Here is a 17,930-nt window from a genome sequence, read left to right on the forward strand (position 1 = left end):
TGCTTGGAAGGCACTCTTGTTTCATAACTTTTAGAAAAATTAAAAGCTTTCTTCTCCAAATCTACAACCCTTAGTTCATTCCTTCTCTTTGTAGACATAAAAGTTAGTGATTCTATAAAAGCTTTAGTCCTTTAGCCTATAAAACAGACTTCCCACTCCAAAAAAAGTCACCAAAATCTTCAGATTAGTTGGATTTTCATATAAATTACAGCTAATATTAAATATTGAAATATTATTAAAACAAAAGATAACATTTATTTTCATTATTAGAATTAGCCTGGCTATTTTTTTGTGGTGTTTAAATGTTCCAGACCATGGGATCTTACCCTTTTTCAGTTTGTAGGCCCTTTAAAATCTGATGGACCTTTCCACATAAAAATACATGTACACATAATTCGTATGGATTTCCATAGACCTCAGGTTAAAAACAAAAACCTTGTCTAGGCTCTTCTAAATTTTTTTAATATAAGAGTAAAATTGTGATACATTTGTTACTTCTGCAATTTAGCATGTTCTCCTTTTCCTTTTAAGATCCTGTGTTTACTTTTTAAAATGATTATCTTAAAACATCACAGACTATCCATAATAATCTATTTATTGATAATGTTAATAATAACACGATACGCCTAATTCTCTGACCCAGGAAATTACAGCCAGGAAGACAACTTCTTTGTGAAGGAAAGTGGTCTTTTGATGATCTGGGTCCTCATTCCAAAACCAGTTGTGAGTTAAAATGGAGGAAGGAATGCTTTTCTGTATCACAGACCATCTCTTACCATCGCATTAAAAAGCAGGTTTTATATAAGCGTCAGTAATGCTGAGTCTATTTTAAGCTCATCAAGAGAACCTATAGCTAGTCCTTATTCACAGAGTCAAAGGCCGAGACACCTTTAAAACCTGCCAGTGATCCACAGCATTCTTGAGAGAGTTCTCCCAAGGTGGTTAGGTGTGCAACAGTGGGCACTGAAACCTGCTTGCGCTTCAGGTAAAGAATTAGTTTGGAAGCCCTATGCCTGATGAGAAAACAGGCAAAATGTTAATGAGTTGGTATCATCGTCATCCGGAGTAGAGGCTTTCTCCATTTTAAGGATGAGGCTGCCCCCATCACAGAATAGACTTTAGGCCATTCTGGGGGTGTCAGCCAGGCCAACTGTCTGAGGCCAGGAAGGTGCAAGGGCCCAGGACCATAGATCAGTGAAAAATAATCCTCCCAGATACCAATTCAGTGAAGCTATATAGGGTTGCTATGAGTCGGAATCGACTCGACGGCACTGGGTGGGTTAGTAACAAATGTAAAGTAGTAACTTATTATATATTTATAAGTATATAAATATATGTTAAATAAAATTTGTGGAAAGAAAACAAAGCAACCAAAAAATACTGAGAGCCCATCCACCATGAAAAATAAGCTATTTACAAAATTCTGTGGCAGTGTTATTCTTCAGAAGTAAAGCAGTATAATTGACCTGATAGACAACTGTCCTTTAAAATAAGTATAATTTGTTTCATCTGGTTTTTTTGTTAGGTTACATATCATTCTTTGGATTTAATGGCTTTTTTTTTTTTCATGTAGGATCCATGCCCCCTTTGTGATGAAGCCAAGGAAGTACTCAAGCCTTATAATAACAGGGTAATATAATACAGTTAGCTTTTATGTGTATGGAATGGATATTATATGTGGTATAAAGAATCTGCCCAGATCTTTTCTTTAGGAAAAGAGATTAAATGATTCTTCATTTAAATTTTCTTTCTATTCTTTAGAGAGAGATTTTAGTGCTGATTTCCATAAAACTCATTACCCCTAAGTGTTTTTCTCTGAGCATACTGGTTGTCTTACTCTGACTCTTAATATGAGTCAAAGTTAACTAGCAGGTGCAGTATTCATGCTTTCTTTAAGCTTTTGTCTCCATTCCTTTTATCTTGTTGTGCATTTTCCATGGAAGTACTTTCATACAGCACACCATCACACCTTTTGCATTCTTATAACCAAAACACTCCTATCCTGAATCTCAGGCAGCTTCCTTGATGGGGTGTCCCAATTAGATCATTTTATTTCATTTGGAAATGAGTAGTGCCCTGATGGTAAATGTAACAGGTGTAATAGAAAAGTAGCCAAGATCACAAGTTAGGAAATATAATGAAACCAATCAGGTTGTGGAAATCAGGGGCATTTGATCACTATGAACTTAAAAAAATAAAAGCTCTTAGCAATAGAAAAGGTCTAGGGATCATTATATCACTACAATTGTTGTATTTTTCCATGTTCCCTAAAATACAGAGCTTTAATATGTCTTTGTTTCAGTTTATTTTACAGGAGGTGGACATCACACTTCCAGAAAATTCTGCTTGGTATGAAAGGTATAAATTTGACATTCCTGTCTTCCATTTGAATGGCCAATTTCTGATGATGCATCGAGTAAACATCTTAAAGCTTGAAAAACAGCTCCTGAAACTTGAGCAGCAAGGTGCCAGAGGCTGACTAATGCCCTCATGATTTTTCACCCCCTCTGTCCACAAGGCATCTTCCTGAGGAAATGACCATGGCCGCCACATACTCCTTTTGCCACTTTTACACAACCCTGAAGGGTGTTCTGAACTCAGTGGGTGCCAATAAACGTTGCCATTCCTCTTCTGATTGATAGAAGCACTAATATGGGAACTGTTTACCTGTTGGCATTTTATAAAATAAGAAGAGTGCATTGACAGGGACGGGGATGATGGAGGGAGGGAGAAGTTGATTTGTCTTATTTATTTTCCCGTTTTGCATTAATGTGGAGGTACTTTACATTCACTGGCCAGTGTCGTTTAGAGGTAGAACACTGCGTCCCTGCTGCTGCCCTGGAAGGCTTAACTTTTTAATGAAAGAATAAATGCTTTTCTACTCAGTAGATAAAGTAAAATGTGATTGTTAATACACTGTGCACAGTCAATAAAGGTGTGTTTTAACGAATACACCTGCATGAAGCCTGTTTCAGTGGGGTTTAATAATACCCGTTTAAAATTAGAGTTCATTTTTGTTGGGTAGGAGAGAATAGTGATCCTAGCCGAAGAGGCTTCATTTGAGAAAAACAAAAGACAGACAACCCCCAAAAAGGTATAAGAATTTCAACGTGCTTTACGCATAGTCAGTGAATTGATTCGTAACATTTCAGGACTGCCTTTGATAGTTATCCAGTTATCATCAATCAAGTTCATTAAGCTTATTATAATAAAACAGTAGCTTTATCAAGTTTTAATATCTGGGGAAAATTCACTTCTAACCATAACTGGATGGATTTGTCATCTAAAGACAAAATACGCTTTTCACCATTTTATGTCAAGTGTTAAAAATACAGGTGGGCACGCTTATTTATATTTAGTCAGATTCAGCCAATATACAAATGGATCCATTTAAAAGTAAAGCTGGCTTTTCCTCTTAAAATCACATCATTGCAGTTTCATCTATAATGAAATTCTTTGATGAACTATTTTAATGAATCTGGATATTGTGAGTCATTTGGCTACGTTTTAATTTGAGCAGTGTGATTTAGTCTTAGAAACTATAGTCTGTTAGAGCTGGCACACCTTAGACTTTGTCCAGTCCAGCCCCCCATGTGAAGGGGAAGAATCTGAAATTCAGAGAATGCCAGAGACTTATTCTGAGATCACACAGCCAGTCAGCTGCAGGGCCAGGTTTTGCCCCCAGACCCTAATTGCAGACCACCTGGATTCACATCAGGGACCTCATTGTATTATCTCCCTACAGCATCAACTATCTGGATCCACCACAAATTTAGAAGAAACTGTAAAAAGCCCTCTAAAGTAACAATAGAAAAAAAAAATCCTATAATCAAATAGCAGTTTTTATAGTTTACAAATTTCTGGAACACGTATTATTTGGTATTGTAGATATTTTTTGAGCCTTGTGGTAGGCAGAATTCTAAGATGACCCCAGTTACCCTGCTATTCATGAAGTTTTCACTGGCCAAATTTTTTTAGAAGAATTGATCAACATTCAACCATTTCAGGAGGTAGCACATGATCAAGAACTGATGGTACTGAAGAAAGAAGTCCAAGCAGTACCGAAGGCATTGGCAAAAAACAAGGCTCTAGGAATTGATGGAATTCCAATTGAGCTATTTCAACAAATAGATGCAATACTGGAAGCAGTTACTTGTCTGTGACAAGAAATTTGGAATACAGTTACCTGGCCAACCTACTGGAAGAGATTCGTATTTGTGCCCATTCCAAATAAAGGTGATCTAACAGAATGCAGAAATTATAGAACGATATCGTTAATATCACATGGAAGTAAAATGTTGCTGAAGATAATGCAAGAACCATTGCAACAGTACATCAACAGGGAACTGCTATAAATTCAAGCTGGATTCAGAAGAGGACACGGAACTAGGGATCTCATGCTGATGTCAGATGGATCTTGGCTGAAAGTAGAGAATACCAAATAGATGTTTACCTGTGTTTTATTGATGATGCAAAGGTATTCCACTGTATGGATCATAACAAATTATAGATAACATCGTGAAGAATGAGAATTTCAGAACACTTAATTGTGCTCATGTGGAACCTGTACATAGACAAAGAGGCAGTCATTCGAACAGAACAAGGGGATACTGCGTGGTTTAAAATCAGAGAAGGCGTGCATCAGGATTGTATCCTTTCACCATATTTATTCAATCTGAGAAGCTGGACTATATGAAGAAGAACACGGCATCCGGTTTGGAGAAAGACTCACTAACAACCCGCAATATGCAGATGATCCAACCTTGTTTGCTGAAAGCAAAGAGGACTTCAAGCACTTACTGATGAAGGTCAAAGACCACAGCCTTCAGTATGGATTACACTTCAACATAAAGAAAGCAAAAATTCTCACGACTGGACCAATAAGCAACATCGTGATAAATGGAGAAAAGATTGAAGTTGTAAAGGATTTCATTTTACTTGGATCCACAATTACTGCCCATGGAAGCAGCAGTCAAGAAATCAAATGACACATTGCATTGGCTAAATCCGCTGCAGAAGACCTCTTTAAAGTGTTAAAATGCAAAGATGTTACTTTGAAGACTAAGGTGCACCTGACCCAAGCCATGGTATTTTTGGTCGCCTCATATGCATGCAAAAGCTGGACAATGAATAAAGAAGACCGAAAAGAATCAATGCCGTTGAATTATGGTGTCGGAAAAGAATATTGAATATACCATGGACTGCCAGGAGAACAAACAAATCTGTCTTGGAAGAAGTACAGCCAGAATGCTTTTAGAAGCAAGAATGGCAAGACTTCATCTCACATACTTTGGACACATTCTCAGGAGGGACCAGTCCCTGGAGAAGGACATCATGCTTGATAAAGCAGAAGATCAGCAAAAAAGAGGAAGACCCTCAATGAGATGTATTAACACAGTGGCTGCAACAATGGGCTCAAACATAGCATTGATTGTGAGGATGGCACAGGACCGGGCAGTGTTTTGTTCTGTTGTACATAGGGTCGCTGTGAGTCGGAACCAACTCAGTGGCACTTAACAACAATAGCCATTACCCTTGTATAATCCCCTCCCTTTTGGAGTGTGGGTGGAACCTGTGAATATAATTAAATATCACTCTGCGATTATAGTACATTATATAGAAAAAGGGAGATTATCCTGGTGGGCCTGACCTAATGAGGTGAGCCCTTTAAAAACAGAGTTCTCTCTGGATGGTTGCAGGAGAGAAAGAGAAACACACTCCAGCTAGCCTGTCGGAACACAAACATCTAGGTTATGAACTCTCTAGGGGGCTAAACAGCAAGGAACTGAGTGGCTTCTAGAAACAGAGAACAGTCTTTGACCAACAGTTAACAGGAAAATGAGGATGTCCATCTTCAGCTTTGAGGAAATAAACTCTGCCAATAATCCATGATCTTGGAAGAGGGCCCCAATCCCCTGGCCAGCACCTTGATTTTAGCCTGGTAAGACCCGGAGCAGAGAATCCAGCCACACCGGGCCAACTTCTGATCTACAGAAACTGTGAGATAATAAATTTGTGTTGTTTTAAGCTGCTAAGTTTATGGTAATTAGTTTTCCACCAAGAGAAAACTAATACAAATCCCTATGTCCTGAAGCACAATGGTAGGTGTTGGACATACAAAAATGAATAAGACACAGTCCTTGTCTTTGAGACACTCACTGTCTCTTAGGGAACAGGGAGAGACAAGTTAATAAAGCACTACACCATAGTGTAGTGAGAGCCAGAACTCAGGTATATGTAAAGTGGGACAGCAGCAGGAGGGGGGCAAAAAATGAGACTTCAACAAGGTCTTGATGGTTGAATAGAAGCAATGGAAGGGAGTTTTAGGTAAGGAGGATATTCCATCCTGGGTGAACAATAATTGCGAAATATGAGAGTGTAGAAGGGCCTGGCAGATTTAGGAAATGGCATGTGGTTTCATGTGGCTCAAGTGAAGGGGAGGAGAGAGAAGGAGATGGACAAGATAAACTGGGGTCCAGAGGGGACTGCTGAGCTTAACATGCTTAAGGGCTGGAACGACTGTGACATACTAGGGCAGGAATGCCAGATGCCCCTGAGGAATCAGGAACCAGGGGTGCGGACTCTGGATAAAGGAAGGAAGCAACGGAGGCCACCACTGCTGGGAAAAGAACATAATGCTCAAGGCAAACTTTTTTTTAATATATATATTTTTACTATTTTTTTTATTGGGAACTTCACATGAAGATTTACAGAACAAACTACCTTTTCATTAAACAGTACACATATTGTTTTATGACACTGGTTATGATATGTCAGCACTCTCCCTTCTTAACCTTGGGTTCCCTATTACCAACTTGCCTGTCTCCTCCTGCTCAAGGCAGACATTTTTTTACTAGTCAAGCTAAACTATTTGGGTTTAAAAAGAATTCAGGGGATAACTTATCCTTGAGAGAGAAGTGTGGTTATGTGGCTAAAATTACAGGAGATCTTCTATAATCTCTAGTCCCAACAGTTGGCAAACTGAAAGGCAGATATCTAAAACATGGCATCCAAAAGCTGATTTGATTATCCCTCTGTTGATATATACCTAAAAGTCTTCAGTCACTTACTATCGCCATTTTCAGGTGGTATTTTTTTCTGTTTGAGATGACTTTTGCAGGAATCAACTTGTTCTTATATAATGACTAATTTTGACACAATAAGCTCATAATATTACCCCCCCCAAAGGAAAAAAGTGACCCAACCTCTTTTCCTAAGCTAATGGTTTCAGAGAGAATAGAATAAATGTTGAGTTGGGACTTCATATTTTTGGAGCTCTGGTGGCACAGTGATTAAACACGGCTGCTAACTGAAAGGTCATTGGTTCAAATCCATCAGCCACCCTGTGGGAGAAAGATGTGGCAGTCTGCTTCCGTAAAGATCGCAACCTTGTAAACCCTTTGGGGCAGTTCTACTCTGTACTGTCAGGTCGCTATGAGTCGGATTCAACTCGACAGCAGTGGGGATTTTTTGCTTTTTTGTTTTTAGTTGTTTCTCTTAGAACAGCTACATTGCTGCTTTCTTCCAGATGTCTCATCATGACATATAAGGACTTACAGGAATACATAAGCCTTTGGCCAATTTATTTTAGGAAGCAATGGTTCACTCACACTGGGGCCCCACTCAGAAGGGTGGCTCCCGGAGGGTTTGGTAATAATAAAGGAATCTGACAACAGGAATCACAATATTGGCAGGACTTAGGAAATATTATTAAGAAACCACCAAAAACTAAGCCAGAGCCCTTCTCACAGAGCTTCAGCTTCTTTCTCTCCCGGTTCTCTCCTGGCTGACTAGCTCCCCTGCCTACACAAGGTTTCTGCGTCTGCAGCTCGCTCATGCTCATCATTCCTGCTGACCTTTCCATTCAGCAGTACAGTGGTTTGAGTACCTCAGCTTCTCTATCCTAAAATCCCTCAAGAGGAATTTTACTCAACTTGTATTTTATAACCAGTCACCCAAGTCATAAATTGGGTGATGAAGCCTATACGAGGAGCCATGCTTGGGTCAGCTGCCCATCCACGGCCCAGTCAGCTATGAGGGGTAAGGTCATGTGGTATGCAAATTATAGTCATTGCCCACTTAGCAGACAGTAGAAGCAGGGCTAGCAGTGATCAGTAATTCTGGTATGCATCCAAAAAGTTTAAGAGTGTGTCATGTCATATTCAAGAGAAGTATAGTTTAATAAGCTCATTTATATCTTACTCCATAAGATTCCTGTGGGAGTTATGAGAACTTGAGCCAAGGCATTGGCACTGCAGCAGAAAGAGATATCAAGAGACACTAAGAGTGTGGCCATCCAAAGTACAATAACTGTTTCTCTCTTTGAATGGAGCAAAAGAAGGAGAGTCAGGAGTAGGAGGAGGAAATGGAATGTGTGGCTAATTGCCTCCATGAACAACTGCCTCCTTTGCCATAAGACCAGAACTGGATGGTGCCCGGCCACCATTTCTGAACACTTTGACCAAAGATTTCATAGAAGAATCCTGATCAAAACGGGGAAACTGTAGAACAAAAATACAATTCTTGTTGATTACAGATTTTCTGGAGCCATGGAGCTTGAATGAACTGCTGAAACTATTGCTTTGAGGTAATCTTCAATCTTTAAACCAAAAATATCCCCTGAAGTCTTCTTAAAACAATAATTTAGCTTAACTTGTAAAGAAAGTCTGCCTTGAGCATTATGCTTTTTTAAGATCTATCTACATGGACTGTTCGCAATACCCAAAAGGTGGAAACAACCTAAATGCCCATCAGTGGATGAATGCATAAACAAAATGTGGTACATATATACAATGGAACACTACTCATCCAATAAGAGAAGTAAAGTCTTGATACATGCTACAATATGTATGGAGCTTGAAGACATTATGCTGAGTAAACAGTCAATCACAAAATGACAAATACTGTATGACCAGACTTATATCAAAAGTCAAGAACAGGCAAATGTATAGAAAACAAAGTTTATTAGTGGTTACCAGGGATGGGAGGGGGAAAAGGGGGGTTATTACTTATGAAGAGTACTGAGTTTTAGTTTATGGTAATGGAAATACCACATTAAGGATAGGGTTGCACAGCCAATTATAATTGCTGTCAATAAGTTGTACACCTGTAAAAAGTTGAACTGGCAAAAGTTGTGTGATATATTGACAATGACAACAACAAAAGATTAACTTCTGAGGCTGCTTATGTACAACCAAACACCGTATGGGATTTAGTTTCCTGGTGTGAAGGTTTAGGGTCATGGTTTCATGGGACATCCCAGTTAATTAGCCTAATATTGTATTCATGGCATATTGCCTGGGGTCTTAAAAGCTTGCAAGCAGCCATCCAAGGTACAACTGGTCTCTATTTGCCTGGAGCAACAGAGGAAGGAGACTCAGTAACAGGAGGAGGAAACAGAATGTGTGACTGATTGCCTCCATGAAAAACTGTCTCCTTTGACATGAGATCAGAAGAATTGGATTGTGCCTGGCTGCCATTACTGAACATTTTGATCAAAGATTCTATAGAAGCATCCTGATCAAAAGGGGGAAAATGCATAACAGAATTTAAAATTCTTATGGACTCCAGACTTTCTGGAACCAGTGAGGCCAGATGAACCACCGAAACTATTGCCCTGAGATAATCTTTAAACATTGAAACAAAAATATCCCCTGAAGTCTTTTTAAGAACTATCCATATGGGATCAAATTAACAACAGCAACTGGAAAGATTAGATAGGAACCTTAGTGGGTAGTGAGTTTGTGTTAATGCGGGAGGAACAACTCAGAAAAGAAGAGTGAGAATGATTATAGAACTCAAATAATATAATCAATGTCACTGCATTATAATCATAGAAACTTAAATTGGTGTATGTTTTTGTTGTGTATAGTCTCAATAACAACAAAATTAATATTTGTAAAAAGAGAAGATATTAGGAATGAGGTTGACAGAACTTCAAAACTGACCTGATTAGGGGTGAGAGGGAAGGGAAACAGAAGATGAAGTCTGGGATGACTCTCAGTCTTCTTGCTTTGGCTATTCACATAGGTAGAAGAAGAGCCATTGAAGGTAAATGAGAATGAGAGGTGATAGAAGTAGGAGTGAAACATTATTTGATGCCTTACATTATTTGATGGTGCCAAGTACTAGTCTAAGTACTGCGGATAGGGCAGCAAGCAAGATAGTCAAGGTTGCTACTCTCATGGGGCTTACATTCTAAAATAGCCCGGTGTCCTACTCTCATGCGGCTTACATTCTAAAATAGCCAAGTGTCCTACTCTCATGCAGCTTACGTTCTAAAATAGCCAAGTGTCCTACTCTCATGCGGCTTACATTCTAGAGGGAGAGAGAGCAATAAAGATATCACATCTGTGGAAAATAACCATACCCCGAAAGTCAAGGGAGGGGCTCTTCCCACTGCAATTGACAGTTTCAAATATCAAGAGAAATAGGATGATAACTGAAAAGAAGACATTGGATTTGACATTTAAGAAGTCAGTGGAGTGGTCGAACTAATGGCCTCCAAAGATATCCAGGTTCTAATCCCTGGAATTTGGATGTCACTTTATATAGCAAAAGGGACTTTGCAGATGCAATTAAGGACCTTGAGCTGGGGAAATTATCTTGGATTATGTAGGTGGGTCCTAATTGCAATCACAAGTGTCCTTGTAGGAGGGAGACATAGGGAGACAGAAGAGGAAGTAGGAGACCTGATGACAGAAACAAGAGGTTGGAATGATGTGAGGAAGGGGTCGCAAGCCAAGGAAGACAAGCAGCCTCCAGAAGAAGAAAAGGCAAGAAAACAGATGCTCCCTTCAAGCCTCTAGAAGGAACCATTCCTGAAGACACCTTGACTTTAGCCCAGTGAAACAGTTTCAGAATTCTGGCCTACAGAGCTGTAAGAGAATAAATTTGCATTGTTTTAAGTCACCAAGTTTGTGGTAACTGGCTACAGCAACAAAAGAAAACTAATAAGAATGGTGACTTGACCTTATTGAGAACAATTTTAGTGATGGTAAGGGGTGCAGACTGAAAGAAAACTACAATAGAGTGATGAGTAAGGGGTTCAGAAAAGATCGCACAGTATCAGTCTCTCAGGGATTTTTCAAATATTTCTCATTTGACCATCTAAGAAAAAGCATCAGAGAGAAGAGCTGAAGACCTGATCTAACTGATTAGCTCAACACCCAAAAATGGTAGGCAATATTGGGGCAATACCAGGACAAAGCAACCATAACTTTCAGCTTCTCTTAGAAAAGCTAAACAAATGCGCAGCAGGATTCAAGGCAGCCTCACCACAGTCTTGGGGGACATTGAGGTCAATTGGTGTAGCATAATCCATACAGACAAAGTTCTATATCCTACCTTGGTGAGTAGCAACTAGGGTCTTAAAAGCTTGTGAGCAGCCATATAAGATAAAACAATTGGTCTCTTGCCGTCTTGTGCAAAGAAGAGTGAAGAAAACCAAAGACTCAGGGAAACAATTAGTCCAAACAACTAATGGACCACATGAACCATGGCCTCCACTAGCCTGAGACCAGAAAAACTAGACGGTGCCCAGCTACCACTACTGACCGCTCTGACCTTAGGTCATGGACAGAGCAGGAGAAAAATGTACAAGAGAATTCAAACTCATAAATAAGACCAGACTTACTACCGGTCTGATAGAGACTGGTGGAACTCCTGAGACTATGGCCCTTAGACATCCTTCAGACTTGGAACTGAAATCACTCCTAGAGATCACATCATAGCCATACAACAGACAAGCCTTTAAAATGAACAATAACACCAGTAAAGAATGTATACCTCAGAACAATCAACTATATGAAACCTAAAGGGCAGCACTTGCCCAAAAACGAAGTTATGAAGGATGGTTGGGGCAGGAAAGATGGGCGAACGGACAGGGTGAATCCAAGTAGGAAGCGGGGAGAGTGCTGACACATTCAGGGGTTTGCAACCAATGTCACGAAACAAGCTGTGTATGAACTGTTGAATGGGAAACTAATTATCTCTGTAAACTGTCACCTAAACAACAAAATGTTAAAAAAGAAAAAATTCAAGGCAGCATCCAGAGTGACCCTGACACTGGAGACTGTTTACCATGGCAACCTGTCCTAGTCCACAGCCACACGCACCGTACTAGACTCTTGTTCATCACAGAGACCAGGATACTTTTATATTGTGACTCCAAATCCTGCACGTGGCACAGCCTCATCTCTCCATTGACACAAAATCCATGCCAACCATCAAGGTGGAGTTAGCAGAGAATGGCTTCTTTCCACCATTTTTGGTTTAGCACCAATGTTTTGCATTAACCTTCCCTCTCAAGTTCAAACAAGTTCTAAATTCTAAAGCTTTGATGAGCAGAAGAAGCTGCAGGAAAGTGAAAAAAGGACTAAAATCATAAAGGAAAATGTAGAAAGCAGCACATAGGAGCAGTGTCAGCCAATAGAGTAGAAGCAGTAAGAAGAATCCAGCCAAAGGCCCATACTGAATGTCAAGGGAGTCCTCTCTTCATGCTGAAATTTACATTTCAGCTATTTCTAATGGACAATCTTCTACCCTCAGAAACAAGGTCCCACACCCAGTGCAGCAAGGTAGGCCTAATATAGTTGCAACTTTTCTTAATGATTCAGGAACACCCAAACACAGAAAGGATACTAATTAAAAGTAAGTTCTTTTTTTCAGCCTATGGCCCCATTGTGCTACTCACAATGACCAATGTGACTCCTTCAGAAATGCTGATGGTCTTACTGCAACATTGTATTGTACAGAAGAACATGGCAATGACCCTGAGTCCTTAGGACAAGGTCAACCCACGCCCTGACCACTAAGACGGGAGAGAAGGAAACCGACTTCAGAAAACATTTCCCTCAAAAATGAGTTAAAATTTCATCATGGGACTAGGTTAACTTTCAGCTGGGAAACTCTCTTATTCAGAACAACTTATTCCTTGACCAGGAAAGTGAGGCATTGTTGTATGTCCTTTGTTACCAACTTAATGCTAAGAAAATGGGCATCAGTTCACAGTGTGGGTAATAAAAAGGTGTTCAGCGTTGGAAAGTAACTGCCAGAGGAGCTAAGTTTTAAGATTTAATTCCACCTCACCTTCCGTTTTCTTTATAAAGTAATCCTTAAAATAAGGCTAGCATCTCTTTTAAGGTCTGAGGAGATCAATGCATTCAGAAACCACAGATTGTAGGATTTAGTTCCATTGTGATGCTGACTTCTAGTATTAGCCTTCTGTGCTGCATGACAGCTCTTGTCTTGCAAACTAGCAGGGATCCTGAATTTGGCAAGGATCCTGCTCTGTGGAGCATTTACAAGATAGGGTTTTTAGCAACATCAGATTTCTCTAAACCAGTCATAGAGAAAAGGTTGAGAGGGCAAAGGATGCTACTGAGTTCTCACCTAACAGCACAAAACAATAACCTCTCAGCTGTCACATGTAGGCCAATATGTCCAGGGTGGTCATGGCCAGTCCCATGATGAAATTTTAACTCATTTTTGAGGAAAATGTTTTCTAAATACATCCAGGGTGCTCATGGCCTTTGAGTTGGAAAAGTGTTTTTTTGTTGTTGTTGTTTGTTTTTTTAATCTCTTTACCTTCCCAAATAAATTTAATAGATAAAACAAAATTTAGATATTTCCTCCTTTGGGTCTATCCATTGAAAATGTTGTTTTCTATTTGTATATGTGTGAACACACGGAAAATACAATATTGTGTTTCTTGGTAGGTTTTATAACCTGTTCACAATGTGAGGCCAAAGGATGCCTTCAAGAGAAATAAAGGACACTGCTGTCATTCTAACTAAATTGTCCAGAGGGAGAAGAAAGGGTAGAACAGATCATTACAAATACTTAGAAAGAAGCATTGCTTTGCTGCTGGTGCAGAGCCTGTAATTATGTGTAATTCCCCACTTAGACTTTCTAGTTATGTTGAACACTCAAATGATGGGAAGAGAAAACAGAAAAGAGAAGATTTAAACATTCGAAGTAAGGTGCCGGTTTAAATGGAGACATCATCTCACCATAAAGGGCAGTTAAGAGTTTGGTAGTCTTGCTGGCATGCTATTATTATCAAATCTTTTTTTTTTTTTTAAATCATGGATTTGGTATCCTTATAAATCTTCCTTATTATTTTAAAGTCAAGAATGGTTCCTTCTGCTCACAAAACATGATCACTTTTCATCGACATTTTTTAACGCTCTGACTGGTTTTGCATATCTGGAAAAGATAAATCTTCAAACCCTGGAAATAAATCTTCTTTTTCCTCCCTGCCAAATCCATAATATGACCCCTTTCTATCACTGACAGCACCATCAGATAAGTGGACGTGCCTTGCTTGGTTAGAAGTGTGCTATGATTTTCAACAGGGATAAGAATGTAGTTAGAGACCCAGACTAAGCCATGTTCCACATAGGTTTCAGATTCTTTTCAGTTCTGTCCTGAAAGTGTCCCTGAAAACTTACCCATCTGATTGTGGGAGTGCTCATTCAGGGCCAACATCCTCCCAACTCCTGTCTCATGGCGGGGAGAAAGGAGACCTTCAGGGCTTGGGCTGCACAGGACATGAGAAGACGGGAGAATAGATAGATTCTAAGGAGTTCCTGGGTGGTACAAGTAGTTAAAGCACTCAGCTGCTAACCCAAAGGTTGGAGGTCTGAGTCTACCCAAAGGTGCCTGGGAAGAAAGGCCTGGAGATCTACTTCCAAAAAATCAGCCACTGAAAGCCCTACGGAGCACAGCTCTACTCTGACCCTCGTGGGGTTGCCGTGAGTCAGAGGCAACTCCCAGCAACTGGTTTAGGTTCTTCCTCCACTCCTCAAAATGGAGATGAGTTTATACCAGAATTGGTGCTCTGAACAAGCTGGGAAGAGGAGGCCAAAGTGAAGATGAGTAAACCACAGAATCACTCGGAGGCATCAGAAAATGAAGTTTGAGATCCTAGAACAGCACTGAATTTTTTCCTGTTCTCTTTTATCATTTATAAGTCAAATGTGCAACAGAAGAAGAGGAATAACATTTATGTTATTATATCCTACAGTTGTATACCATTTTCTATTTTTCCCCAACTTTTATTTAAAAAAAAATATTTTATTCTTTCAGCAACCCCATGATATAAACAGAGCCAGTATTATTATCTTTATTTTTGAGATGAGAACAGTGAGGCCCATAAAGGGGAAATATCCTTCAGAAGGTCATTCAGTGTCTCCTCTAAGACATTTGAAGGAATATACCCAATTCTGCTTTCATTTAATCCAGAACTTTTACCCTACTGGCTTTAAGCATCCCTTTCTGCCTTCTCCCTTTGGTGGTTCCCTTTTGAACATGAAACCTCACCAACTGTGGAAGGGAGATGGATCCATGTTCAGAGTTGCAGAGAACTGTTGTTTGAAGATCCCCAAGGGACCTGTCTCCATTGCTTACCAGCAAAACAGCCGTTTGAACCTGTGATGGAAGTCCCTTAGACGTGGCTGCTGGGATTCCTCCCACTTGAGACTGCTGTAATTAGCTCTGCTATAACAACTGTGATTGAACACGGCTTGTCGTAGTCATTGCTCACCAAGAGGAAGAGATGAGCCACTTCTCAGCGAGTGGTGTTCTAAATGGCATTCCCTGGTTGGCGAACTCGTGTGAGGCACTTGTCAGAGACACTGTTCCCAACCTCTGTTAGCAGCAGGCAGTGTCATTGCAACACCTTCCGAAGCTGACAAAGGAGGCCTTAACAGGTCCCAGGGAGTGCACTGCCATGCACTGGGAGAGACTGTTTCTATTCTGACCTTGTCCAGGATCTGGCTGCCCTTCCTTCTTCCGGAAAACATAGGTGTGGCTTTGCATGATTAAGAGAAAAGGCAGTCTTTGTCTTCCTTCTCCTAAAGACTCCCATGGTTTCAGATCTTCCCAGTAGGAACACTTGTAAGTGAAAGTTATAATGGTACATTCAGCTTATGCTGTTCAGAGCCTGTGCCCTTATTAGAAGCAAAACGAAGTGCTGCTTACAAACACCTGCCCAAAGGGACAGGACAGAGCCAAATGGTAACGTGGGCGTTGGATGGGAGGTGTTGCCCTGGCAGTAAATCCAAGTTGCTCATACCAAAGGAAGTGTTTCTAGGGGAGCTATCTGAGCAAGAGGTAAATACTTAGTCATTCAGAACAGCCTATAAATGACTGCTACATCTCCAAGAAGGGGAGGTTTGATTTAAAATAGCTCTCAGAATGGGACAGCATTTCTCTCTTCTAAGCTACCCTTTATTAACAATACGCATTCATTTGTTAAGAAACTTAAGGGTCTCTGTAATCAAAACCTTATCAATAAAGTGTTAAAGTGCTACAATTTGGTTGCTTGTAGTTTTTGCATTATGATTCTAAATAACTTATCAAAAAAGGACCCAAGCCTTTATTTGATCTGAGATACTATGCTGCACATATCCTGTGCCTTCTCACCAACTCCCCGTCACTGTCACTGAGTTTTATGATTCTGCTTCTTAAATGTCTTACCAAGTCTGTCTCCTTGTTTTAGTCCTCACTGCTATACCATAGAAGACTTCATCCTCTCACCTAGGTATTGCAATAGCTTCCTAAATGGTCTCCCCTGACCATAGCCCTCCCACCCTATCACCCATTCACCTCTTCACCACTTCCAATTATCCTCCCAAATCACTCACAAGCCATCATGGCTCCCCATTGCTTACATAAATGAAAATCAAACTATAGAACTTAGCCCAGCAGTAGAACCCTGCATTGAGCCCCATCTACTATACCCTTCATACATCTTAAAGTCCGTCTACTCCAGACAACCTGCCCTGGCACGAAAGTGCCATCACTTTGAGCATAACTTTCCTTCCCTCCTCCCACTGTACCTTACAAAATGTAGTCAGGAAATTTTCCGCCAACTTCTTCCAGTTCAAATTAATTAATCATTCCTTCCTCCAAGTTCATATAAATTTATATAACAGCTTTATTGATATATGATTCACATGTCATACAAGTCACCCATTTACAGTATACAATTCAATGGTTTCTAGTATAGGTAGTCCCTGACTTACAACAGGGTTCAGTTCCGACCACTCTGTCATAAGTTGGTTCTGATCTAAGTTGAATACTTTTTTTTTTTTAAGTTTTCAACATTATTGCCTTTTATTATCAGTATCTTTATAAATCCTATCTTTGTCTTTGGGGGGTTGGAAACACATATAAACTTACAGATATATTTTAATGCAAAAAAAACCCAACCCATTGCTGTCAAGTCGATTCTGACTCATAGTGACCCTATACATAAACCATATAAAAATTTATTCTGATGATGATGAAGAGTTAGACAGTACTGTTTTATCAGTTGTGGTAATAACTCCACTTGTGGAAGGTTCTGGATCATCTGGATTATTCCTGGAAATGGGGATGGCGTTTTTAGTCAGAAAGTTAGTGAGAGTTTTCTGTATGGTCCTTTTCTTTTTTTCTTCATATATTTCCCGGTAACATCTCACTGTTTTCTCAATCTGCCTGACTTTCGTAAAGCAGTCAGTGTTTGGGTCCATGTTTTCAAGCAACTGAAGACCCTGATTCAGTTTAGAAAAAACTCCAGCTAATCCTTTGACTGTAAAATTTTTGACAACTTCTCTCCTTCCTGGTCCTCATTATTTCTTTCTTCAGTATTTCTTTCAAAATCCATTAGATTCTGATCTGTCAACTCCCCTTCTTCATGATCTATGAGCTGTTCCACATCAGCAATATCAAATTATGTGCTGGAACACTGCATGTAGTACATGTTACTAACGATAAGACAGCTGTAAGCATGCATCTTAGTCATCCAGTGCTGCCATGACAGAAATACCACAAGTGGGTGGCTTTAACACAGAGAAATTTACTTTCTCACAGTCTAGTAGGTTATAAGACCAAATTTGGGGCGTCAGCTCCAGGGGAAGGCTTTCTCTGTCTGTTGGCTCTGA

General features: G+C 39.9%; 1 protein-coding gene across 11 annotated transcripts in view; it reads left to right on the forward strand.

Moving 5' to 3' along the window:
* The window catches only part of C2H5orf63 (chromosome 2 C5orf63 homolog), a 38,742-nt gene extending 21,696 nt beyond the window's left edge, over positions 1-17,046 (forward strand). For 9 of the 11 annotated variants that reach the window (XM_064275673.1, XM_023548598.2, XM_064275675.1 and 6 more), the window contains 2 exons: positions 1,574-1,630; positions 2,303-17,046. In XM_064275673.1, the coding sequence (XP_064131743.1) occupies positions 1,574-1,630; positions 2,303-2,479 (234 nt within the window). In that variant the 3' untranslated portion in view covers positions 2,480-17,046. Of the gene's footprint in view, positions 1-1,573 lie in introns of all 11 variants that reach the window. The other 2 variants (XR_010319184.1, XR_010319183.1) reach the window with 2 other exon arrangements.
* The last annotated feature ends 884 nt before the right edge of the window (positions 17,047-17,930 follow it).

The sequence above is a fragment of the Loxodonta africana genome, chromosome 2 (genome assembly GCF_030014295.1).
Source record: "Loxodonta africana isolate mLoxAfr1 chromosome 2, mLoxAfr1.hap2, whole genome shotgun sequence".
Taxonomy (NCBI): Eukaryota; Metazoa; Chordata; class Mammalia; order Proboscidea; family Elephantidae; genus Loxodonta; species Loxodonta africana.